This window comes from Mirounga leonina, unplaced genomic scaffold (genome assembly GCF_011800145.1).
Source record: "Mirounga leonina isolate KUSES-001 unplaced genomic scaffold, KU_Mleo_1.0 Mir_174, whole genome shotgun sequence".
Lineage (NCBI taxonomy): Eukaryota > Metazoa > Chordata > Mammalia > Carnivora > Phocidae > Mirounga > Mirounga leonina.
Window position 1 is genome coordinate 67,737,920 of NW_023270451.1, and position 25,158 is coordinate 67,763,077.

Consider the following 25,158-nt stretch of genomic DNA (forward strand, 5'->3'; position numbering starts at 1 on the left):
GGGGAAATGTGGTCCCAGGGATGAGGAGCCCCCACGGGCAGGACAAAGGCGAGCACTTCCCAGGCACCTGCTCCACGCTGTCCACGCGCAAAGTGCTGGCCCCGGGTCTACTCTGTCTCCTCGTCGCGACACACGAGATACAGCCGGTGATGGCATGGTTTGTGAAGGTTATGACAAGGGCAGGGACAAGGGCACGAGCTGGTCTGTCATTGCCACATCCCTGCTGTCCCGAGCAGCCTCGCATACCTGCTGCTTGGCAACCGCTCCGCGAGAGCCTGGGGGCCCGACTCAGCTCGGGGGGTGGGGGGGGGTGGGGTTCCCTCCTGCTGAAGGAAGAGGGAGCTGCGATGAGAATGCAGTACCCGCTCATCTTTTACCCTACATCACCAAGGTCACAGCCAATAGGTGGCAAAAGCAGTCTTTTTTGCAAAGAGACTTTTCGAAGAAATAGACTTGTTTTCTATTTCCGAACCCATGTTCTTTCCTCTACAAGGATGTCCCCTGCTCACGTGTCCATCCAGGCTGGGTGTGGCTGTGGATGCACACAGGGGCCATGCACGTGCTGCACGTGTTTACCTGGGTTTCTGAGGGGGTGTGTGCATGCGTGCATGTGTGTGTGAGTGTGTGTATGTGCGTGTGAGTGTGTGTGTATGTGTGTGCGCATGTATCCATATTTCATCATGGTCTATTGTGTCTCCAGTTCCCCACCCTGGGCATGTCCCTGTCACCAGCTCTTAGAGCGGCCCTGGAGACACCTAGCACTTGGTATCCCCCAAGTCAAGAGGAAAGGGAATGCCATGTGAGGACTGAGCCCCTTTTCTGTGCTCCTCAGCCCCCACAGAATTCCACGTGAACCACTGAGGGACCATGGGCCACGCTTGTGACACAGTGTGAGCACAGAGCTGAGACCAAGATATCTAGGTCTTCCTTCCATCCAGTGCAGGGTTTCCCAGGCAACCCCAGGGTATGGCAGGTGGGGGCAGCCCAGGCAGGTGCAAGACGTGATGAGCAAGATCCAGGGCTCAGCTCCCACAGCTGGGGACACCGAACCACTGGACCCCATGTTCCAAGCAGCCCACGCCACCATCCCAGCACCAGGAGAAAACACACATACACACAAGTATGCCATGGGAGAGCCCCCAGTTTTACTGCTTCTGACTGAACACAGTGAGGTCTTTGTGGGACAAAGGCCCAGGCTCCCGGTGCCTGGGTAGGGCACTCTTTCCACGGCTCTGGCCACGGCGGGAGCCGTTCTCCAAGGGGACGCTTTTGACCCGATGAGTCCTGGTGTCATCCTGGCTCCGGGTGCCCCCTGAGGCTACTGGCTGGGGCCGGGCAGAGGTCTGGGGAGCTGGTCCCCAGTGAGTTGGATGGGGGGGCAGGCCTCGGGTGAGACACAGTGGGCCTCGTGCTCCACCAGGCCTGCAGGGCACTGGCAGCCAGGAACGCAGGGCCTCACACAGTGGGCTGCCAGCTCCCCTGGGGGGACGTGCTGGTTGAAGCAGGTGCGGGGACAGGGCGGGCCACACTCATCGAACACGAAGCCGCGGTCCAGGGCACAGCCCACCGCTGCAGGTGGAGGGGAAGGCAGGGTCACGGGGGCACCCCGTCCAGACCCGAGCCCTCTGTGCCACCCTCTTCCCCAACTCGCGCTGGGCTTTGCCCCCTCACCGCAGAGTGTGGGGCCCCGCCAGGCAGGCGTCACCCCTGCCCGGCGGCAGTGGCCAGCATAGGCCTCCAGGGCGTCGCAGAGGCAGGCATCAGCCAAGGAGCCGGGGCCACAGGCACACAGGTCATACACGCAGGCGGCAAAGAAGGGCTCTGGCGGCACTACAGCGTGGCAGCGGCTGAACGGGGAGGACGTCAGCACCCCACACCGGGCATTGGCCTCACGCCTGGCTCGGTAACCCGCTGCCCTGCACGGATCCACCTCGCGGCCCTTGGAACATGGCCGGCTAGGTCCCGGCCCTTCTGGGACCTAGGCAGGAAGAGTGACCCTGATGTGACAGCATCCCCTGGCAAGCTGACCTTGGTGTGCTACGTTCTTCAAAACACTTTCCACCAAATATTTTGGTTTAGCTTCAAAAACCTCCCTACAAGAACAGCAAAGGAAGCACCGGCCACTTTCTCCTTGTCCCCCTTTTACAGATGGACAAGCCGAGGCCCAGAGCACGTAAGGGACTTATCCAAGCTCACACAGCCGGTGAGTGGCAAGGCAGGGCTTGCGGATTTAGATGATGCCTCTTTCAACAGGCCGTCCTGCCTCCCCCAGCACCATGACTCCAAATCATCCTGAAGCTGCAAAGCCCTTCAGTGATCCCCCGGCTTTCCATATAAGCAGGCTGTTCTAAGACTCCCACTCAACTGTGCCTCCCTCAGCCACCCAGCTCCTGTGCCACTCACCTGCCAGCTATTCCCAAAGGCAGCCTCTGTGGGCAGGAGCAACCCCTCAGGGCCCTGCAGATCATCCTGGGCAAAGCCATTGAAGTTCCCACAGAGCCCACACATCTGGCCCCGGTAGGAGCCAGGCACGCTCACCTCCACCTGAGACTGCCCGTCCCACAGCACCTGTGCAGAGAGGCTGGCATTGGGGAGTGGGGAAAGGTAGGGACCCCGTCCTGGCCCCAGGCACTGTCAGCACCCTCCCTGCTGGAAGGGAGGAGAATGGGTGGAGAGAGGCCCCCCATGGAGAGGAGGCAGCTCTGGCCAAAGCCAAGTTGCCCCACGCTGTGTGAGTCCCCGGCGAAGACATGAAGAGCTGACCACACTGGCAGGAGGGCACCTTCTCCTGTTGGCATCCCTGAGCTGAGCCCCTGGTGAAATGCACACCCACTTCCAGAGATTCACTTTCTCGTGGGCATTAGGGCCTTACAGAGGATAAAGCACAATTCGAGTCCAGATCAGAAGTACAGACAAGCCTTATTTTATGAATTTACAGACTGTACTTCTTGCTGAAGGCAGGGAGAAATTTACTCTCTGACATGGGAGTTGGAAGGAATCTCAGAAGTCGCCTAGGAGACCTCAGATGACACCCCCCCCCCCAACACTTCCCCCTTTTTACCAATGAGAAAACAGGCCTGGAGGCAGTTGGTACTGGCCTAAGAGTCCCACTGTGTGGGTGGCTGAACCAAGATTAGAAACTAGGCTCAGAACTCCTTTCGCTGCACCCAAGAATCCCAAGATCCCCTCAGAATCCAGCCGAACTTTCTCACCTCCCTGGCCTGATGTGGCCCTGGACCTAGCTGGTATTCCCACTCCCTCTCCAGATACAGACGCCTGAACCGGTCCGGGGCTCCCACACCCCACTGGCCCTGGCGGCGCACCTGGAGCCCCGGCTGGGCGTGCACGATCACCGCGCGTCGCTGCAGCTCCACGTACAGCAGCGGCTCCTGTAGGAAGGGCAAGGCCACCGGGCGCCCGTCCACCTGGAGGAGGGAGGCGGGAGGGGGACGACGCCGGGACTGACGAGTGGACCGCGGACGGCGCGCGACCCACCTTCCCCGGGTCCTCGGCTCTGCTCACCGTGACCGCTCTGCCCTGCAGCAGCCGCACGACCACGTCTCCGAGCAGCACCGCCACCTCCTGGGTCCAGGCCACACCCCTCCGGCCCCGGTTATCGTTGGTCACGTGCACGCTGTGGCGTGAGAGGCCCAGGTGCCGCGGTCAGCAGGGACAGGTGTGGGGAGTCGGGGGAAGGCAGAGGGGGCTGCGCACCTGAAGTCCGCTCCGCGACAGTCCTTGGCCAGCACGTAGCTGCAGCTGCCTTGGAAGTGCAGCAGGCGGCCGTCGAAGGTGCGGTAATGAGGGTCTCCGAAGGCCGTGCAGGAGGCGGGGCGAGGCAGGCAGCGGGGGCAGCAGCTGCCGGGACTCAGGGCGGGGGCCTCGTCCTGGCCTCAGCCCCAGGCCCCGTCAGACACATCGCCCTCCCCGCCGTGCCCCACGCAGAGACTCCCCGGGACCGAGGATCGCCCGGGAGTCTCCGGGGACTCGGACTCCGGCCTCCGGGCTCACCGCGAGCGGGCTCAGGGCACCCCCTTGTGGCCACGCCTGGAACTGCAGGCCTCGGGTACCTCCGCCCCACTAGCCCTGCCTCCCTCCTTCCTCCCGCCTCGTCTCACCCGGACGGCGGTGCCACGTGCCCCCCCCCCCCCGCCCTGGACCGCGGCACTCACGGGGCCACAGGAGAGCGGCGGGCAGCGCTGGCTCTGGCAGCGCACCGTGCCGGCCACGCAGGAGCAGGTGGTGCAAACGTCCACGGCCCAGCGCTCCCCGGAGGCCACCGCCCGGCCCTGGTGCGCGCACGACTGGGCGGGGGCTGAGGCGACAGGAGCGGGGTAGGGTCACCTGCCCGTCCCTCGCACTGAGGTCTCGCTCGTCCCCAACCCCCATCGTTCTGGCTGGCACCTTGGCATCGCTCACAGCAGCGGCCGGCCTCTCGCACCTTCGCCCAGCCGTGGGGGCAGGAGAGGGCGGGGCACTCCTCCAGGTCGCACTGCACGTGGCCCCGCTGAGGACAGATGTCACTGCTCTAGGGACCTCCCGCAGGGCCTGGGGGCCCTGGCCTCACCCTTCTGGGGGCCCTCTGGGTCACAGTCTGAGGGAGCAGCCCCTTCTCTCTGCCCCTGCCCCACAAGAACACCCATGTCATGTTCCCTGGGGGATGAAATCCAGCCCTTAGTTCCTTGCCCCAGCCCACGGACGCCACTGCCCGCTCTCAGAGGGGGCGCCTTTTTCTAATTACCTCAAAGACCCCATAGTCACTGGTCCAGTGTCCTGAGACTCTCTATCCACCCATCTGTAAGGCCCTGCACCCCACCCGATGCCCACCCTACGACCCCCAGCTCACCCGGCAGGTGCAAGTAAGGCAAGCATTGCTAGGGTCCTGCCAGCTCTCTCCATCTGCCACGCTCCGGCCCTCAGCCTCCACCACGCATTCTGAGGAGGGAGAAATGAGGATGGGGGAGCATTGTCCTTCCAACTGCATCCTCCTCTCTGGAGCTCACCCTGAAGGCCCACAGCAGGGGAGTGCCCACACCATTCCACGAGCACCCTGATGGTGTCGGTTTCTTCATCCGGTATCCAGATGACCTACTAGACCTACCCCAGGGCTCAGGAAGAGGAGAGGGTCCTGGAAGCCCAAAGAGCCAGAGGCTCTTGGGAAACCTCCGGCTTCCCATGGGCTGGCTGCCAGCTCAGTGCAATGCCTGGCCAGTGGGCCTGGGGTCCCTGAGCCCACCGACAAGCCTCAGGCGAGGCCTTGAGAATCCAGACTTCATTCCCTGATTTCCTCTACCTTTTGCACCCCAATGAGTAACCTTTCATTTCTACAAAAGAATGAAGCCTGCATTTGGAGTATAGACCCCAGGTTGCCCACATAGACTCTGGATGCCACCCTTCCTGTCTCCCCCCTGGGCTCATGCTCAGAGGATGCAGGTCAAGGCTGACTTACCTCGGCACACGGGGCAGCAGCTCCCAGGGGGGGTATGGCGCTCTGATGGGGGACAGCTGAGCTCCGGACAGGCCCGGTGAATGCAGAGCCATGTCAGGTCCTGGGGAAGGGCATGTGAACACCACTGGTAGCGACCAGCAGGGAGGGAGCAGGGTGTGTAGTTGGGAGCAGGCCTAGGCCAGATACGCTATCCAAGGTAAGTGGGTGGATGTCGGGGTGAGTGGGGAGCCTGGGGCCACTGCAGGAGAGGGCTTGCTGCCGCAGCCTACGGTGGAGGAAGAGAGCGCTTTGGGAGTCCCCGGGGCAGGAGGCTCACCCGGCACCTGCAGGTGTAGCAAGGGTCGGGCGGGGCCAGCTCGGAGCCCAGCAGGCCTTCTGTGCAGTTACTCAGCGCCTCTGTGAAGACAAGAACTCCGTGTTGGGGGGAGAAGGGGGAAGCAGGGGGCAAAAGCCCACTCACCCACTGTGTCCCCAGACTTCTTAGTCCTAGGGCATACTCCTATCCCTAGGGCCGATTCCAAGAGGAGAAGTCCTCTTTCTTCTGCGGTCAGCAAAGAAAAGTTGGGACTTTTTGAAAAGAACTTCGCAGACTACTAGGGTGGAGGGCCTGGAAATGGACAGGGTGTGGCTTCCTTAGCCTCGGGTCACTAAGGACCATCAGGATGCCTCGCCTGCTCCCTCTGCTACTTCCTTTTATATCACCCGGCTAGAATGGCACAAGGAAGCCCAGAGAGCCAGGGAGGTACTCCAGGTTCTAATCCTGGCTCCAGCATTCAGTGCCTGTGCCATTTTGGGCAGACTAACCAACCGCTCTGAACCTCCGCTTTCTCACCTATAAAAGGGAACAATAATACCCCTCCCTGGGCAACTGAGAATTAAATGGGATACTGTTTATTCAAAGCACCGAGTACAGTGTCTAGCATGCAGTGGATGCATAATAAATGTTAGTCCTCTTCTCTTTCCCTGAAGCACATCCTAGCAAGTGCTGGTAAGAAGGGCTCCCCACCTCTGGAGCCCCTCTGGTCTCCCTTTGCTGCTTTCAGGAAGCCCGCGGCCGGCAAGACTCCCGCCCCGCAGCGCCACCTGCTGGGCAAGATGCTCCACAAACTGGCTTCAGAGTCAAGGATCCCCAATTCCCCCCTGCGGGGTTGCAGCCCTCCCCTGCCAGGGCATGGGCTTCCAGAATAGTCCACCGGACTCAAGAAAGGGGGAGGGCTGGGCTGCAGAGGAGAGCTGGGTGGCTCTTCCAGTGTCACTCTGGGGTGGCCATCCTACCCTCTTGACCCCCATCCCCAGCGACTCACGGGCACAGGTGGGGCAGCAGTGCTGGGGCCCAGGGGGCAGGAGCTGGCTGGTGGGACAGCCCACCAGGCTTGGACACTGCCGCCGGTGACACTGAATGCTGGGGGGTCCCTCAGGCTGCAGCTACAAAAATGAGTGAGCAAAGGGGGTGGGTGGGTCTCAGGCCCTGGAAGCCGAGAAGACACCCTCTTTCCCTGGACTCCAGGCCCTTCCATCTGCCTGCTGCACCTCCCCCTGGATGTGTCTTGGGCAGATTAAAGTCCAGTCTGCAGAGACTCACCGTCTCCCCAGGTTGCTTCTCACTCCATGCCCTAATTCCCAGAGGTGATGTCCCCTTCTCTTTCCCGTTACTCAGGCCTGACCCTTCATGTGACCGTTGACCCTCCTGCACTTTCATGCCATCCTCCCTCCTCCCTGCCAAGTCTCCGGACATGGGACATCATAGAGCTGCTCGCCATTGCCTTCACATGGAATTCCCTAACATGCCCCCCCAACTGCTTCCCACGTATCTCCCTCTACCTCCCATATACACCCACCCTACACTCCAGCTAGGAGGGCTTTCCCACTGCCCCCCCACCCCTACCCCCCTACTCAGCGCTCTCCCCACCCCACACTTCCTGGCCCTGCCCAGCTCCTCACTTCACCCCAAGTCCTGCCTCACCTCCTGGCCACAGGTGCACATTTCTCTCTCTGACCCCCATAGTGCTCGTGCCCCACAGGGTCCAGGCTGCCCCCTTTATGGTGCCCCACCCCTCAGCGTTGCCGTTGTCACCCACCTCACAGATGCACACTTCACACGGGTCTGCCCCAGGCTGGAAGCTCTCCCCGGGTTCATACTTGCGGCCCTCATGCTCACAGTCTTGGGGCGGGGGTGGGGGTGGGGGTAGGAGCAGAACACGACCAGGGAGGTTTTAGGCTGGCAGGAATGCCAGGGGGTGGGGTTCTCTGCCCCCGCAATGCCCCCCAGCTCCAGGGATTGGCGTGTGTGCAGGAATGGGGGTCACTTCTCTAGAACAGCCCGGCTCTGCCGCCCAACCCAGTACAAAGGACGGAGATGTTGAGCGGGTGCCGCCTGCCTGCCTTCCCCCAGCCAGCCCCAGGCTCCCAGTACCAGAGCATCGAGGGCAGCAGTCGTTGAGCCCCTGGTGGGGCCGGGCACAGGCGATGACACACTGGATGTGAGCACAGGTCACGATGCCCTCATGGCACATGCAGGAGGAGCAGGGGCTTTGGGGGTGCACCCAGCTACTGCCTTCAGAGTGCTCCTCCCCATCGGCCAGGCAACCTGTGTCCCAGGTGGGCAGGGATGAGCTCTGAGGCTTGGTTCTGCCTGTATGCCCTTGTGCCCCCAACCCTGGGCGCTTGGCAGGGCATGTGGGTGCTGGGAGGAGGATCTGCAGGGAGGCGGTGAGAAGGGGGGGGGCAGAGCTCCTATGTGTGGGGGAGGAGAAGGGCCCTGGCTCAGGGTCAGAACACCTGGGTTCTTATCCCATTCCATGTCTCCTTGCTTGCTAGACCAAGGGCTACAACAAATAGTAGCCCAGTACCAGCAATGGTAGCTGGCATGCAGTAGGAGTGTAATAAATGCATGCGGAAAGAAGGAAAGGCTCCATCCCTAAGCATGTGCCCAAGGTAACAATGTAGACCCAGATGGCTAAGATGCAAATCCTGACTGCCACCTACTAGCTGCATGACCCCAGGCAAGTTATGTTACTTCTCTGTACCTCGCTTTTCTCATCTGTAAAATGGGAATAATAATAGTACCTATTTGATAGTGTGTGGGTTAAATGAGGTATGTGTCAAGTGCTGAGCTCAGACGGGATGTGCTCAACCAGTGTGAATCGTCATTATTTTGATGATGAATAGAGTGTGGTTAGGAAGGGGGCAGTTTTGAGGGGGTGATGGTCCGGGCAGGCCAGGGGCAGGGAGAGGTAGGAAGAACTGAAGACTAGCAAGGTGGGAGGGCCAGCCGCAGGTGGACAGGGAGCAGGAGGCCAGGGGAGAGCTAGCCGAGGGAGGTGGGGCAGGTACGGGGCATCAGGGCGGGGGGGGGTTGGCAAAAGCAAGGGGGCAGCCACATGGGGCCGGGCATACCTCTGCAGCGAGGGCAGCACCTGGCCTGCTCCGTGACCTGGAGCGGGCAGGACAGCGGAGGGCATGGCAGCTGCACACAGCTGACCTGGCCAGCCTGCGGGACATGCCCTTTAGGCCAGGAGCCCCAGCGGCATTGTGGCCCTGTCCCCACCCGGCTCTGCCCCCTCGCTACCATACCTGACAACGACACCACTCACAGCTGCCTGGGGGCCCCTCAAACTCTTCCCCGTCCCTGTGCTCCCGGCCCTGGGAGAGGCAGCCTGTGGGAAACACGTTTCCTGGGTGAGGGGCTCTGCCACCTTGCCCTGTCCAACCTCAGGCCTGGCAGACGGAGGGGGGGGGGTCGGCATGTGGAAGGCAGCTCACCGTGGCAAACAGGGCAGAAGCAGGGTCCTGGAGAGGGATGGGGGCAGAGAGCTGGAGGACATGGCTTCTTCTGGCAGTGCATGGAACCTTCCTGGGGGAGAGGGGTCACACTGCCACTTCTGGACTCCATGTCGTCACAACCTCAAACCAGGCTACACATGGCCCCAGGGCAGGCTGTCCCTGCTGAGCCTGCCAGGCTCCCACCTCCCTCCCTTGGCCCGGGAGACCAGAATCCAAGCCTCTTCCACCAGATGGTACCCTGGGAGACGGGGGTGGAGGAAACAAGGTCTTCCTGGTCAGAGAGGAGGCTCAAGGGATGAAAAGTTACCAGGTTTCCAAAAGGCCGCCTCACCTGGCAGGTGCAGAGGGAGCAGCCGGGGTCAAGTGGATCAGGAAGGGTCTCTCCGGGGGCTGCAGCGACCCCATGATAGAGGCATCCTGGCAGGGGAGGAAATGCAGTCAAAGAACATCTGTCCACGTAGCCCTGCACGGCCATGCACGCCTGGGCCCGGGACCTCCACCACGGCTGGAGGAGACATTTGGTGCGGCCTGCTGAGGCCAGCAAGGTGAGGGTGGGAGGAGAGCCTCCGGCTAGCTGCGAGTGGGGAGGCCAGCAGGCATGAAGGGGGCTGAGGACTGGCGCTGGGATCAAAGACTGCTGGCAAGTTTCGGTCTGCGCCGCCCGAGGGAAGAGGAGGTGAGGAATATGGGCACTCCTGGAAATGAAGGCTTGAGGTGGCCCGGGCTCCCGATCATGGGCAAAAGTAGCCAGGAGGGTAGGAAGCTGCCTCTCGTGACTGCTGACTCAAGGGCATGGGAGCCCTCGAATATGTTTGAGTCTGCTGATGTGACATTTTAGGAAGGCGATGGGACAGTGTAAGAGCAGGAAGTTCTGGAAGCATGAGGCCCAGTTATCTGATGAGCACAACCGTGAGTCTGAGGTGACAGCAGGGACAGACAGGAGGGCACAGGTGGGGTGTGAGGAAAGCACAGGGTATGGGTTTGCTGTGGGGCTGACGGTGGTGAGACCAGGTGCCTCTGGGCGCCTGGGAGCTCCAGAAGGGGCAGGAAGGGCAGGTGCTGTCCTACCCTGGCAGGTAGGGCAGCAGTGTCCAGCCGGGGTAAGTGGGAGGCTGCAGCCTAGAGGCTCGCAGGGCCGGCGGCCACACGTCACGAAGCCTCCGAGGCAGGTACACAGATTGCAGGGCTCTCGGGGATCCGGGAACTCTTGGCTGCTCAGGTAGGACTCCCCTAGATACTCACAACCTTGGAGAGAGAGGACGGGGAGGGGCAGGGCAGAGGCAGAAAGGGTGAGAGGTGAGCGGTAGTCCAGTCCAGTCCAGTTGGGCCTGAGCTGGGGCCTCAAAGACACACCAACTGGGGGGAGGGGAAGGCTCGAGCCAGGCAGGGGAAGGGGGGCAGAGGAGTCTGGGGTGGGGGGACCGGCCGAAGCTCAGACTTCCCCCCTTCAGCCTGCAATCTACCGGGAAAGACCCACACAGAATCTGTCCCTAGAGTTAAATACTCAGCAGGCCACTGCCCAGCCAGAAGGCACCAATGTCCCCAAGTTGAGGAGAGCTGGAGATAGCCCGAGATGGCTTAGGAGACATGGTTCAAGGTATCCTCTTCCCAGTACTCTTTCCAGCCCTCTGATGAATCAGGGACGGGGAGGGGATCCCAGAGTGGTGGCGGCCTGACCCGAGCCGCTCTCTGACTCTTGCTGACCTCTTTTTTTAAAAAGAGAGGGCGCTTCGGGTGATAATGATGGGGAGTGCTGATAATGAGGGAGGCTGTGCAGGTACTGGGACAGGGAGTATGTGGGCAATCTCTGTACCCTCCTCTCACTTCTGCTGTCAACCTAAAACTGCCGTAAAGAAAAAAATAAAGTCTTAATAGGAAAAAAAAAAGAAAGAAAAAGAGGGCGAGTCTGAGTCTCAAAGCTTTGGCAGGCAAAAGTGCCTGACTCAAATTTAATGTTTTATTTTTAACTGTATTAGTATTTATGGAACTCTTCATTCCTGGCAAATCGAATTCATTTACAGTATGATATAAAAACTCCTTTCTAAAAAAGATTTAAATTTAAAAGTTAATTCGAAGAAAAATAGTTAACTAAATAAAATTATAGGTGGTCGAGGGTATGTAACAATATTGCGAAGACAGTACAAGGGTGACCAAAGACTGGGGAACTGGGTCTTGTTCCACCGTCTCTTGTTTACAGGAGCTGAAGTTAGAGTTACATTTAAAAATGGTTAAGGTAGTGAATTTTATGTTATGTGTATTTTACAAAAATACACATTTTTAAAAATGTATTTTTTAATTAAAAAAAAAAAAGAGGCCCAGAGAGGTTATGTAACTTGTCCAAGGTCACATATCCAAATAGCATGAGCGGCAGGACCAGGCTTTAGTCCAGTGTTTGTTATTACGTGACAGATGTTGTGGACCCACTCTAGGGCAGTAAGGGTGATGCCGACCCAGCCCTCCCAGCCCCTCATCCCCACAGTCCCCTGGCCCTCACCGTCACAGGCAGGGCAGCAATCACCCCTGGCGGGAAAGGGGCACTGAGCAGGTGCACAGGCCCTGGGTTCGCAGCTGACGCTGCCCTCCCAGCAGAGGCAGACGTGGCACGCGGCACTGGGCGCAGGGAAGCGCTCCCCGCTGGCAAACTCCTTCCCCTGGTACAGGCAGCCTGGGGGAGGGGGGAGGCGAGGAGGGCAGGAGCCGGGGCTGTCTGCCAGGCCCGCAGCCTCCCAGGCCCTGCGGGCTGGGCACTGTCCCCCTCTCCCCCCCCCCACCTTCTTAGTGAGAACCCCGACGCAGGAGGGGTGGGCGTGGAGGGAGGGGACGCGGAGTAAGAGGGCACCAGGTAGGGCGAGGCTCAGGGGCAGAGTCGGAGCGAGCAGGGGGCGGGGCGGTGGGGGCGCCGCCCAGGCGGTACCGGCGCAGGAGGGGCAGCACGGCCCCTGGCGCGGGTGGGCGCAGGGCGCAGGCGGGCAGGGCAGCCGCTGGCAGGACGCGGAGCCGTGGAGGCAGAGGCAGCGGCGGCAGGGGTCGTCGGGCAGGGAGAAATGCTCCAGGTGGCGGGCCGGGACCCCGCCGCCCGGCCGCGGGCAGCCCGAGGCGGCGGCTGCAGGGGAGAGCGCGCGTCAGGGCTCCCGGGAGAGGCTTGCGGAGGCTCCCCGCCCTCCCCGCCCTCCCCGCCCTCCCCGCTCCCTCCGGGCCCGGATCCGCCCGAGGGCGGCGCCTCCTACCGGGGCACTGCGGGCAGCACTCTTCGGGCAGCAGGAGCGGCTCGGGACAGGGCAGCGGCGGGCAGCGGCGGGCGAGGCACTGCACGCTGCCGCTCTGCAACGGGGGGACCACGGCAGGCCCGGTTGGCGGCGGGAGGCGGAGGAGATGCCCGCGCCTCCCGACGGCCACCCTGGGGCACCGCGTCCCTGGTGTCCCACGTCTCGCCCCTCCTCCCCGGGCGGGGGGCGGGGGCGGACTCACCAGACAGCGACACTGCCGGCAGGGGTCGGAGGGGTGAGGGAAGTCCGCTCCGTTGGGGTACTCTTTCCCACCAAAGGCACAGCCTGGGGGAGGGGGCAGCGGTAGGCCCGGGAGGGGCCCTACTCCTCCCTGGGTATGCTGCCCGTGCAGCCCTAAAAGCCCATAGAGGGGCCCAAGCCATCCCGGGAGACACCCCCCAGCCCCCATCCCATCCACCTCACCATTGCAGTCGTTCTGGCAGCAGGGACCAGGCAGCGGGTGGGCACAGGGGGCCCTGGGGCAGGCCCGAGGCTGGCAATGGGCATGGCCTTCCCGACACTGGCACTCCTGGCAGGGGTCTCGGGGGTGGGAGAAGCTCTCGCCATCCACGAACACTCGTTCCTCCAGGATGCAGTCTGAGCATTGGGCGGGGGAGGGGCGGGAGTGGCGGCAAGGCCTGACAGTTCTAGGGCTGGGCCAGGTGCCCAGCCATCCTCGGGGTCCAGAGCCACTGAGGAAGGGCCACGAGGAAGCCCCGAGAGGAGGGTCTGTGTAGGCAGGCGTGGGTAGCTCTCTGAGCACACGCTTGTGTGTGTGTGTGTGTGTGTGTATTTGAGGCCATTTACGTGCGGGCACGTGTGTTGCCCCTGAGGGGGACGAGCCAGGGAGCTCATGCGTGCAGGTGCGTGTGTTTGTGATACCCACCCTGGCACGACTCTCCACCAGGGCAGGACTCGGGTCACACTGCATGCCAGCACCCAGGCTCCGCATGCCAGACCCAAATGTTTGTTGCATGAACCTGCTTTATACAGAAAGATATGCAAATATATCTGACTGGTGGGGGGATTGGAAGAGGAAATACAGAATGGGAGGAAAGAATCACAGAGTAACACGAAGGGATAAACAAATCTCTACTCTGCCTCCCGCCCATACTCTGTGAGTTCCAGAGAGTTCCAGGCTGTGTCCGACTGGAAACAATTCGGAAGGCTGTTGCTTTCTAAGGTATCTGGTGAGCCCAGGGGGCCATGGGAGAGCTGGGTCCAGGGCCCCCAAGCCAGACAGGTGCAAGAAGCACATACCTGGGCACCTGGGACAGCACTGGCCGGGTCCACTCTGGGGCCTGGCACAAGTTGTGGGAGGGCAGTCAACCAAGGAGCACCTCACAGTCCCCTCCTGGGAGCAGGGGAGAGGGCAATGGGGGTGGGCCCCAGGAGGGGCTCAGCAGGGCAGCGCAAGCCCGGGCAGGTACCTCGCAGCGGCAGGCGTGGCAAGGGCTATCTGCATCTGTGAAGTTCTGCCCGTTGGCATACACTTGGCCCTGGTAGGTGCAGCTCTCACAGCTGGGGCAGCAGGCGCCTGGGTGGGGCAGACTGATCAGAGCCCGGCGAGCCGGGGTGGGCTGGACAAAGCGGGGGGAAGAGAGCCAGATCCGGGTGGAGCACTCACCTGGGGTCTGGGTAGGGTGCTGGCAGGGGGCTGGGGAGCAGAGCACCGCCCCACACATGGGCACGCCATCGTGACAGGCGCAGGCCGTGCAGGGCTGACCATCAGGCTCCCACTGGACCCCCTCGGCAAACTCCTCTCCATCGAGCACACAGGCTAGAGCGAGGGGGGCTGTCACCAGGGCAACCTGGATGCCTCCAGCCGTCCCTGACCTTCCCAGACCACGGGACCCTGGCTTTGCCATCCCCTCGGTGGCCTCTGAACACACACCGGACTGGTTGGTGGGCCCGGCAGTGTCCCCCTCCCTGTGAAGGAACCCCTTCCATCTGCAGCGGCTGGATGCAGCCCTCCTGTGAAGCTGTTCCTCCCTCCCCCCTCCCCACACCTACCTGGGCAGAGCTGGGGGCCAGAGGCAGGCAGCGTGCAGGGGGCAACCGGGCACTCCTGCTCCTCACAGGAGACCTCGCCGGCCTAGGAGGGACGTTGGCTAAGGGTCCTCAAGGGCTGACACAGATCTGGGGCGTGAGAGGGCGGGACTGGCTACCTGGCAGGAGCAGCGGATGCAGCGCCCAATCTCTTGGAGTCTAAAGGTCTCCTCACTCTGATACTGGTGTCCCTGGTACTCACAGCCTGGATTGGAGGACAGGAGGACCGGGGCGGGGGACAGAGCTGGAGGCTGCCGGCGAAGCCTCACACCACCTCGAGGCAGCCACTGCCCGCCCTGCTGTGCCAGGCTCCCCTACCTCCAGGATCCCGGGGCCCAGTTGGCCATGAGAAGGGGAGGTGAGGACGTGGTGACGGGAGCTTAGGCTTATCAAGGCCTTCTCCCGTACTGTAGTCCAAGGGGCTTCCTATAGGTCCCAACGCCTGCGCCCACCCCTGAGCCTCCCTGGGGCCAGTGCTTGCCCCTCTCCAGGTGACTCGAGGCCCCAGCTCACCGTCACACACTGGGCAGCACTGCCCAGGGATCCTGCCTGGGTGTCTGCAGGGCACAGGAGGGCAGGGCAGAGGCTCACACTGGACGCTCCCGTTCTGCGGATAGGGCCTGGTCAGCGTTCGAGAGGCAGGCCCGGGAGCCAGGCCCTCCCTGCCAGGCAGCCACACTCACAGCGCAGCGACAGTGCGAGCAGGGGTCCCCAGAGCCCACCGGCTCTCCGCTGCGGTACTCCCGCCCATTTAGGAAACAGCCTGTTGGGGGAGAGGGTGCCTCAGACCCTCCTCAGGAACCCCCCCCCCACACACACACTGCTGCACGTCCTGGTCTCGGGCCTTCGTGGGAGCCCGAGCTGGGCCGGCCGTGAGCTCTCTGAATGCCCGCCCCAGGCGCCACTCACCGACTCACCATCACACAGCGGGCAGCAGGTGCCTGGCAGGGGCCGTGCAGGGTACGGGCACAGGCTGGTGCACTCTTGCTGGCGGCACTGAACGTGGCCCTCCTGGGAGGGGGCGGAGGGGGCGGAAGGGGCAGGGGAAGGGGCCTTTAGAGCTCCGTCACGTGGCAGGAACAGCAATTGAGTCCCTGCGATCCACTTATTAGATATTGTTACGGGTTGAACTGTGTCCCCCCCCAATTCACATGTTGAAGTCCTAACCCCCAGCATGTCAGAACGTGGCCTATTTGGAAACAGGGTCATTGCAGATGTAATTAATTGAGATGAGGTCAGGAGTGGGATGGCCCCTCCAATAACTGTGTCCTTGTAAAAAGGGGAAATTTGAACACACACACACACGCGCACACACACGGAGAGCAACACGCAAAGATGAAGGGAGAAGCCGAGGGATGCCAAGGATCGCCAGCAAACCACCAGAAGCTAGGAGAGAGGCCTAGAACAGAGTCCCTGTCACAGCCCTCAGAAGGAACCAAACCTGCTGACACCTTGATCTTGGACTTCTGATCTCTTGAACCACAAGACGATACATTTCTGTTGTTTAAGCCAATCCGTTTGTGCTACTTTGTTATGGGGGCCCTAGAAAACTAATACAGATGTATAACCCAGCATGTTACTGAAGCACTCTGTGACTCAGTTTACCCATCTGAAAAAAGACAATAATAGTTCTGTCCTCGGGCACCTGGGTGGCTCAGTCGTTAAGGGTCTGCCTTCGGCTCAGGTCATGATCCCAGGATCCTGGGATCAAGCCCCCCATCGGGCTCCCTGCTCAGAAGGGAGTCTGCCCCTCCCCCCTGCTCGTGCTCTCTCTCTCAAATAAACGAATAAAATCTTAAAAAAATATAGTTCTGTCCCCATAGCCTGTTATGGGAATGTAATGAGATGCGGTGCCTCGTGTGACCTCCACCTCTGGAAGCTGGCAATCGACTGTAGCTGCTGCTACCCCCCACGGCCCTTCCCACCCAGACCCCACCCCTTGAACTCACACCTGCATCGGGGTCCCCCACGTCCAGTCCCATAAGTGGACAGCCAGTGACTCTTCTCACAGGTGTTGGGGAGGGTGGTCCGTGCGAGCAGGGAGGGGGAGCACATCCTTGCAGAGGGGGTGGGTGTAACCATTTGGGTTGCTGAAGTGAAATCCCATAGGCTGGGGGGCTTATAAACAACAGAAATTTAGTTCTCACAGTTCCGGAGGCTGGGAAGTCCCAGAGCAAGGTGCCAGAAGTGTCTGGTAAGGACCTGCTTCCAGGTTCCTAGACACCTGTCTTTTCAATGTGTCTTCACATGGCTGAAGAGAGGAGGAGCTAGTTCTCTGGGGTCCCTTCTACAAGGACACTAATCCCTTTCACAAAGGCTCCACCCTCGAGACCTGAACACCTCCCAAAGGCCCCACCTCCTAATACCAGCACCTTGGGGGTTAGGATTTCAACATATGAATTGGGCTGTGTGGGTGTGGGGCACAAACATTCAGTCTATAGCACCTGGCATGTCTTTCCTCATTTCTCCCTGCTTAGATTCTACTCACCCTTTAAGACCTAAACCCATCCCTCCCATGAAGATTTTCCAGATCTGTGCTAACATAACACAAGTCACAAGTCACTTTAAATTCTCTGGTAGTCAAATTTCAAAAAGTAGAAAGAAGCAGATAAAACTAAATTTTAAGATATTCCATTCAACTCAATATATTCAACAGTTATTTCAACATACAATCAACATAGAGTATTAATGAGATCTTTTATATTCCTTTCTTTCGTATTAAGTCTTTAAAATCCCATGCACATTTTACACTCCAGCGCATCTCAGATTGGATGGCCCCATTTCCAGGGCTCAGTGGCCACATGCAGTAGGTTACAGATTGGACAGCCCAGTTCTACATGGCTCGAGGAAATCTGCATTTCTCTCTCCCGGGAGCTGTTGCTGCCTGTCCTATCCTGCCCTGTCTCACTCCTGGAGCTTGTGAGCTCTTTGAGTACCTTCACAAATCCGTGCTGCACACCTGCTATGCTCAGAACTTGGCACACAGACAGGCACAGCCCCGTCCCCCAACCCCCCACCTCACAGAGCCCAGGATCAGGTCTTCTCCACCTTTGTCCCCTGCCAGGGCCTATGGGACGTGCTCAGTGAAATGAAGGAATGAATATGGTGGGCCTGGGTGTGGGAGCAGCGGCGGGGCTCACCAGGCACTGGCAGATCCGGCATGGGTCCCCAGGAGCCGTCCACTCTTGGCCATGCTCCCAGTAAGAGCCACCTTCCGTGCAGCCTGGGGTGGGGGTGAAGATGGGCAGAGAGGAAGCCTGGTGGCAGCTTGCCTGGCTGCCGGCTTCAGGCTGCCCCCACCTTCCTCCACATGCCCTCGGGGGGCTCTCTCCTGAGCCCAAACCAGACCACGTCATGCCTCTGCCTAGACTCCTGGGGGCTCCCAGGGCCCCAGACAGGGTAAGACCCAAGCTCCTTAGCCTGCCCTTCCAGGCCTCCCAGGACCCAGCGCGGCCACGCCCTCCTCCCTCTGCCCTCGCCTCCCCTCATCTCCCACTGCAGGCTTTGGCCATTCGTGTGTGCTTGCACCTTCCCCCCTAACACACACCCACCTCACACTGTCAGTCCCACACCTTTGTGCAAGCTGTCCTCTCTTCCTGGGATGCCCTCCACCTTATTCCTCCCATCACATAGCTAACTGCTCTTTATGCTGAGGGCTCCCTCAGGACACGCTGTCTCCGGGACGCTCTCCTTCCTGTGTCTAGGCTGGATTGGGTCTCCTTCCTCTGAGTTTCCACGGTACCTGGCACCTGATCCTCATCCTGCCTTTTCGGTAGTACTGGTGTGCGACTCAGCATCACCCTCTAGCTGTCCGCGCCGAGGGCCCGCCTCTGTCCTCCGTGCCCAGAGTAGGTAATAATGGTCAACATTTATCAGGGTATAGAATGTCATTATCCACACCTCACAAATGGGGAACTGAGGCACGGAGTAACTCCCTCAGAGGCACACAGCCATGACGTGGCAAGGGCAGAATCTGAGCCCAGACACCTCAGCTCCAGAGCAGGCTTGACCCGGCATCGCTCCCCCACTGACCAAACCCCCCAGGTCAGAGCCAGCAGAATGAGCTCTGTTGTGGAAGAAATGGCGTGACTTCCCCGCCGGGAGCTCCACCAGGGAAGGGTCAGGGCTCCTACCTTGGCAGGTCGGGCAGCAGCGCCCAGGCCTTGGGACCGGCTCAGGGCAGGGGCTGGGCGGACACTTCATGGGCACACAGCGAACCAGGCCGCTCTGTAATGCACAGATAGCTGGCTCCCAGAGAGCGCGGGGTGGGCAAGGGTGCGACACCCTTGGCGGGGGGGTGGGGCACAGGGCCGGGATGGAGGGAAACCTCACTGGCAGCAGGTCTTGGAAGGTACATGAGGGGATGAAAGGGCAGCAGGGGTGGCCCAAGGTGGGGCAGGGAGTGAATAAGGAGGAGCAGGGCCTGGACAAAGGCGGGGGGGTGGGACTTACCAGGCAGGAGCATTGGAGACAAGGGTTGGAGCTGGACAGGAAGTTGGCCCCCTCTTCATAGGACTGCCCCTCATATTCACAGCCTGGGGAGGGTTGCCAGGATGATGGGCTGGTCAGCAGAGAGCAGGGTGAGTGGACATCACCCAAGGGAAGGCGTGACCCCAAGTAGGTACTGGACCCTCGGGGGCTGAGGGGGTGGAGGGGCGAGGCAGGGCAGGAGGTCACCTGGCCGGCAGACGGGGCAGCACTCCCCAGGCGGGGTATAGCTCTCCAGGCAGTTGAGCTCTGAGCATGAGGGCCCCTGGCACCGCACGGTCCCTGCCTGCAGGGCAGACACTGAGCCCTCCCTCCCTCTCCGCTGCCCACGCTCACTTACTCTGCTGGCCTAGGGGGCCTAGCAGGCTGCAGCCTCGACGCCTGGGGGGTGGCAGCAGCTCTGTCTGGCCCCCAGATTGGGCTCGGCACTGCCAGGCCGGGGGTATGCCGAGCATCAGGGATGTGCGTGGTGGCCGGGCCTGGGCTCTGATTCCCTTACCTGGCAGGTGCAGATGACACAGGGCTCTGGATGCCACGTTTCCCCGGCCCTGTGGCCTCCGGGGCAGCCTGTAAAACCGGGGCCAGGCCCCCTCCCCGCGTAAGAGACCCATAGTACTGGAGCAAAAGCTCCCACAAGTACCACATCGAAGGGCACCGTTCAGGCGATAACCAGAGATTTTTGTACTTACTACAACTTTCCAGCAGATGGCAGTCAAGTGTCTGACTCAAACATAATCAGTAGATTTCCATTATTTTACCATAGAAGTGTTGAGGAAAGGGTGCCTTTTCAAAAAATTTCACCGAAGATATACGAGCTAGCAGTGGCCACAAGGCACCTCGTATCCTGAAAGCTCTGTGCGTGTGCGCGTGCATGTGTGTGTGTGTGTCCCTTGTCTTTGAGATCCATCAGCTCCAGATACTCCCCTCCTCATCTCGGGCCAAGACTCCCAGGCTCCATTTCCAGACCCACTGGTCCCCTGAGCCCCTGACCCACCCTTCACGCTACCAGCTGATATTCTGCTAGATCAAATATAGGATGCTCAGTTGAACTTGAATTCCATATAGACAATCTATACTTTTTTTTTAGTATGAGTATGTTCCAAATATTGCAGGAGACATACTTACACTAAAAAAGTATGTGTTGTTTATGTGCGAAATTCCAGTTTAACAAGGCATCCCGTATTCTCTTTGCTAAATCTGACAACCCTATTCCTTGACTACGAGCCAGTGACATCCCTCAGCAGGGCCACTGCGTCCATCTCCTCCCACTTCTCTTCACAGCCCTGGCACCACGGCCTTCCTAGCTTCCTGCTGTTCCCCGGGATCTGACCAGTCGCCTGTGCTTTAGAAGCACCCCTCCCTCCCTCTGCAGCCCCTGCCATCCCTGACTCCCTGGCTCCATGCCTAGATGACTACTGTGCTAGCCCACTACCTGGTCTCTCGCATCTAGCCCAAACCAGATGAATATTCCTACAACGCTCCTTTGAACAAGCCACATTCTGGCTCTGCAGCCTTCAGTGGCTCCCCATTGCCCCCAGAAGAAAGTCCAAGCTGCAAGGCTTACAGCAGGCTCTTCCCACTGGGCCTTTCCAGAATGATTTCCTACAACGCACCTCTCCCCACCCTGTTCTTGTGCCCGAAGGGCCATTGAGTACTGTCTCCTTCCGCTGAAATCACTTTCCCTTGAAGGTGCGGCTCAGATGACCCGCCCCGACACAGTCTTGAGTGGAGACCGCTGCCTTCCCACCATCTCCTCCGGCAGCTAACCACACACTGCCCTCCTATAGTTCTTCGAATCTGGTCACTGGATCTTAAATCTTGTGTTGTATTAGCTTTCAGTTTATCTTCTCAACTAGGTTAGAAGCCCCCTGAGGGCAGGAAAAAGGTCAGACAGAGGCTCTGGCTCAGTCCCAGGCCAGAGTCCGTATTTGCGGGCGGTGCTTCGGTTCTGAATTCCCCGAACCACTGCCAGAGTGAGTGGGCAGGCACCCTCTGGGCACGTGGCGGGGGGGCACACGGTAGCTCTGGGGGCCCCCAGAATGAGTGCAGGAGGTGGGGCCGGGTCTGGTGGGGGGCTGACCTGGCTCACAGTGTGGACAGCATGCTCCCGGCTCCGGACAGGGTCCCCTTGGGCACAGCTTCTGGGTACAGGTTATGGCCCCTCCCTGTGGGGAAGCCGACGGGTGGCTGCGCGGCGTCAGAACTCTGAGGGCCTGGCCTCCGGACCCGAAAGCTCACCCTCGGCAGCGACACAGTGGAGGAGCAAGAGGCAGAGGCGGCTCAGGGTACATGGGCTATCCTCAGTCCGAGGGCAGAAAAGAGATATCCTACCCCCACCCCCATCATCTCCTGCTTCTCTGGAGCCCCAGAAACCATCTCTTCCCCGTGCCAGCAAGTTCCCAGAATGGAAAGGTCCTAGGAAGGGAACCGAGAGCTTCCTCAATGGAGAAGCGAGGAGGGAAAAGCTGGAAGAAGGTGGATGTGGAGCCAAGTGAGGGAGACCAGGCGGGTAGGTGACAGGGACAGACGGATGAGCAGGGACAGGGAGGGTCCACAGGTGAGGGGGTGATGTAGGAAGACAAGCAGCTCCATCCCCTCTGCCCTCCATGCCACTGTTTGCCAGGCCCAAATCAGAGGGGCTTGGGGGCCCCCCACCATGTGTATGTGTGGGGGGTTGAGCTCCAGAAAACAGAGCCACTTGGAATCAGCTGGAGCCATTGGTGGCAAGGCTTTGGGGGAGGAGCGGGCAGACCCCATTACTCAACTTCCAGCACACGAGGCTGCAGTGACTGGTAACTTAAGTGAGGCAGGTGAGGGGGACAGGTATGGGATGTGCAGGTGGGTCATGGGAACTCACCAAGCAGTGGCAGGTGGTGCAGGCGTCTGGGGAGAAGGTCTCCCCGTGGCCATAGGCCTGACCATTGTGGCTGCAGCCTGGGGAGGAGACAGGCCATCACTCAGGCCCTCACGGCCATCCCCAGGTGCCCAGGTGGTCCTGGCAGGCAGATAGGGTGGCACTCACCATGGCAATGGGGCAGGCCAGGCTTGGGCTCACAGTGCACAGCCCTGTCCCGGCAGACACAGGCTGTGCAGGTGTCGGGCTCCCAGCGAGCACCCTCGGGCCAGGCCCGCCCCAGTCCCCAGCACTGGGCAGAAGCGGGGCGGCATTCACAGGACTCCAGCCGCCTCACCCTCGCCTGCAGCTCCTTGTTCTGGGGGAAGGACGGAGGGGAAGGTAGGAGGTGCTGGCTCAGCTCCGCCCCATCCGACACATCCGGCAGATATGTGGGGTGTGAAGACTGAGCAGAGCGAGAAGGCAATTTGACTGTTCCAGGCACAGGTGGGTCCCTTCCAGGCAGCACCTAGTTTAGCCACAGTTCTCAAGATCTGGAGTCTGGACAGGCTCCTAGGGGAGCCCGGGGCCCCCAGACCTCTCCTTTGGACAGAAGCGGACCAATCCCCTCTCCCCAACAATCGAAGACCTTTATCCATCCAAAATCCTTTCTGATGAGGCCTTACGTACAATAGGTGCTCCATAGTGTTGGCCAAATACATGAAAGGACATGAACATCTAAATTGATAAAACCAATACTCTGGAGATTCTTCATTTGTATGGAAGAGTCAATATTGAGAACCGTTCATATAAGAACTTCTCCATGTGCATTTAAAAACCAAACTCTATTTTACAGTTCCCGCCCCCCTCCCCCCAGCCCAACCCTTCTTTCCTCTAAGGACGCAAGACCTGCCCTACCCCGCACACACCCACAGGCCTCTCGCGCTACCTGCTCTCTGAGCGTCGTCATCTGGGCCTCCAGCCTTCCCAGCCCTTCCTCCAGGGGGCGCCCCTGCTCCTGGAGGGCCCCAGCAGGGGCCGAGGCGAGGGCAGGCCCCTGCGGCCCGTTGTCGTGGATGTCAGCAAGCTCAGGGGGCTCCCTGAGGATGACCCCACCTGAAGGGGACAAGAATCCAAGGTGGGCTTGTGGGTGAGGGACTGACAAGGTCTCCTGCGTCCTGTCTTCCAAACACTGCAGGGGAGGAGGGGCACCCTGGGCCCCACCCCTGTCCACCTGCCCACGCACCTTCCAGAGAAGGAGATATGGTCTGTGAGGGTGCTGGAGTGAAAGCGTGGAAGGAGAAGGGAAGAGGTGGACAAAAGGGGCCCAGACCAGCTTTCCCAAGTAGCAAGGACCTCTGTCGGGTATCAGCCCCAGGACCCTGACCTGCTGGGGCCATGGGGAGAGTATCTAGGCCGGGGCCTCCCTGCAGCCTCCCATATGCTGCAGGGGCCTCCAGCCATGGGGAGCGGGTCAGGGTCCCCCATCTTTATGTGCGCAGGGTCTTGGCCAGGGTGAGCCTGCGGAGCTGACCAGTCAGGCTGGGAGCGGCCAGCGTGGGCTGCAGTGCAGGGGAGGGAGCTGGCCATGTGAGCGCCCCCGGCCCTCCAACTGCCCGTCCTCACCCGTCAGCGAGGGCGCTGTTCCCCGAGCGTGTGCACAGCGAGGGGCGGGGCGGCTCCTCCCTCTGCTCCACCCCCACCCCGCCCCAGCCTTGCCTCTATTTCCAGGCCCGCGGTGGCGGGGCCGCGGGACCCCACATCGGGACCTCACAGTCTGTATCTGACAGAGGTCCTTGCTACTTGGGAAAGCTGGTCTGGGTCCCTTTTGTCCACCTTTCCCCTTCTCCTCCTTCCACGCTTTCCCTCCAGCACCGTCCCAGACCAACTCTACTTCCCTGAAAGGGGGGTGGGCAGGTGGACAGAGGTGGGGCCCAGGGTGACCCTCCTTCCCTGCAGGGTTTGGAAGACAGGACCCCACACTGGGCAGGGGGAGCTCCAGAAGATGGAACTTGGCTGCATTTCTTGAAGGGTTTGGGGAAGGAGTCAGCAGGGCCCCCAGTAGCTTTCAAGGCACCAGGCGCAACAAAGACAGCCTAACCCTGGTTTTTGATGACACTATGTTAGAGAAGGGGGTTCCTCTGAGTTCAGACCTGGGGTTGGACAGCCATTTCCACCTCATTTGAATCCCTCCGGTGCAGTCAGAAAAGTGAAAACCGTAGGTGGGCGGGGGGTGGGGGGGGGGGGGGGGGGCGTGGGGGTGTAGGCTCACTCCACAGACCTCCCATAGACCAGATCCCTCCTCCGGGTGGGGGTGGGCAGAGGAGGGTCTGGAGGAGGAAGAGGAGGAAGGAGAGGGGAGGGTCTTCCCTACAGAGGCAGCAAATTATGAGGCCAGGTCTGGGGTGGCTAAAAGGGTTTCTCATAGACACTAGTCCTGTGAGGCAGGGGGCTATGTCACCCACTCCCCACCCCCACTCCCCCAAGCGGGGATTGGAGAGTCTCATTTGAAACCTAAATTGTCTTCTTTCTTACAAACCTGCTTTGGCCCGAATTCCTTGGCTTTGTTGCTGCCATCCCCACGGACTCTGATATCAATCTGGGGCTCGGTTTCCCTCTTTTGTGCCCCCCCAACCCATCAGCCTCTGGTCTTATCCAGTTGTCCCCAGCCCTCTCCCCTCTCTCCACTCAGGAGGCTGAAGTCAGAGCCATCCTCCCTGCCTCCACCTGACACCACTTCTCTAAATCACACATCTCAAGGTTCCCAGCGGCAAGTCCAAATGTGACCTTTTGCAAATGCCACCCGTCTTTTCAGCCTGCCCCACTACTCCCCACATCCAGGTTCTAACGCCCCAACAAATGCCGGTACCCAAGCCTCTTGCGCACATTCCCATTCCCTCCCTAGCCGGGTATCCTGTCTCCTGGAACTCGGTAGGGCTACTGTAGGTGGCGCTCTTCCCCACCCTCTGCAGGGCAGCTGAAGATGAGGGCTCAGCATCTTAAACCCTCCGTCCCAGCTTGACACCCCCACCCCCACGGTCTCTCCTCTCAGGCCACACCTCCAGGTCTACTTCAGCAGCACAATAAGGGAGTCAGGGAGAGGGTGGGGGTCCTTTGGGACCCTCCGGGAAGACAGGGCCAGTCCCTTGCCTGGAGAGACCCGCAGAAAGAGCTCCAGATTGTTTCACAGAGCCTGATTGCTCCCCATGGAACTGTCCTCGGCTCCCCTCTCCCCAGCCAGCTGCCTAGTCCTTGCACTGACCCCTCTATTCCTGCCTGCCCCCCCCCCC

General features: G+C 60.5%; 1 protein-coding gene across 1 annotated transcript in view; it reads right to left on the reverse strand.

The window, feature by feature from the left end:
• Positions 1-1,129: 1,129 nt before the first annotated feature.
• KCP (kielin cysteine rich BMP regulator) overlaps positions 1,130-25,158 on the reverse strand; it is a 24,474-nt gene continuing 445 nt past the window's right edge. Inside the window, exons 2-42 of the mRNA XM_035021070.1 lie at positions 22,818-22,984; positions 22,058-22,247; positions 21,893-21,969; positions 21,116-21,200; positions 19,535-19,602; positions 19,225-19,321; positions 19,000-19,082; positions 18,681-18,774; positions 17,688-17,770; positions 15,465-15,558; positions 15,231-15,310; positions 15,061-15,154; positions 14,667-14,752; positions 14,512-14,593; positions 14,126-14,278; positions 13,929-14,035; positions 13,759-13,852; positions 12,922-13,095; positions 12,701-12,783; positions 12,460-12,553; positions 12,147-12,335; positions 11,727-11,897; positions 10,301-10,477; positions 9,564-9,649; positions 9,212-9,302; positions 9,023-9,105; positions 8,846-8,939; positions 7,863-8,036; positions 7,528-7,610; positions 6,754-6,874; positions 5,766-5,845; positions 5,450-5,549; positions 4,847-4,935; positions 4,405-4,507; positions 4,173-4,315; positions 3,715-3,887; positions 3,523-3,634; positions 3,324-3,425; positions 2,404-2,568; positions 1,672-1,978; positions 1,130-1,569 (exon numbers count right to left, since the gene is read on the reverse strand). Of these exons, the coding sequence (XP_034876961.1) occupies positions 1,319-1,569; positions 1,672-1,978; positions 2,404-2,568; positions 3,324-3,425; positions 3,523-3,634; positions 3,715-3,887; positions 4,173-4,315; positions 4,405-4,507; positions 4,847-4,935; positions 5,450-5,549; positions 5,766-5,845; positions 6,754-6,874; positions 7,528-7,610; positions 7,863-8,036; positions 8,846-8,939; positions 9,023-9,105; positions 9,212-9,302; positions 9,564-9,649; positions 10,301-10,477; positions 11,727-11,897; positions 12,147-12,335; positions 12,460-12,553; positions 12,701-12,783; positions 12,922-13,095; positions 13,759-13,852; positions 13,929-14,035; positions 14,126-14,278; positions 14,512-14,593; positions 14,667-14,752; positions 15,061-15,154; positions 15,231-15,310; positions 15,465-15,558; positions 17,688-17,770; positions 18,681-18,774; positions 19,000-19,082; positions 19,225-19,321; positions 19,535-19,602; positions 21,116-21,200; positions 21,893-21,969; positions 22,058-22,247; positions 22,818-22,984 (4,979 nt within the window). The 3' untranslated portion in view covers positions 1,130-1,318. The remainder of the gene's footprint in view (positions 1,570-1,671; positions 1,979-2,403; positions 2,569-3,323; positions 3,426-3,522; positions 3,635-3,714; positions 3,888-4,172; positions 4,316-4,404; positions 4,508-4,846; positions 4,936-5,449; positions 5,550-5,765; positions 5,846-6,753; positions 6,875-7,527; positions 7,611-7,862; positions 8,037-8,845; positions 8,940-9,022; positions 9,106-9,211; positions 9,303-9,563; positions 9,650-10,300; positions 10,478-11,726; positions 11,898-12,146; positions 12,336-12,459; positions 12,554-12,700; positions 12,784-12,921; positions 13,096-13,758; positions 13,853-13,928; positions 14,036-14,125; positions 14,279-14,511; positions 14,594-14,666; positions 14,753-15,060; positions 15,155-15,230; positions 15,311-15,464; positions 15,559-17,687; positions 17,771-18,680; positions 18,775-18,999; positions 19,083-19,224; positions 19,322-19,534; positions 19,603-21,115; positions 21,201-21,892; positions 21,970-22,057; positions 22,248-22,817; positions 22,985-25,158) is intronic.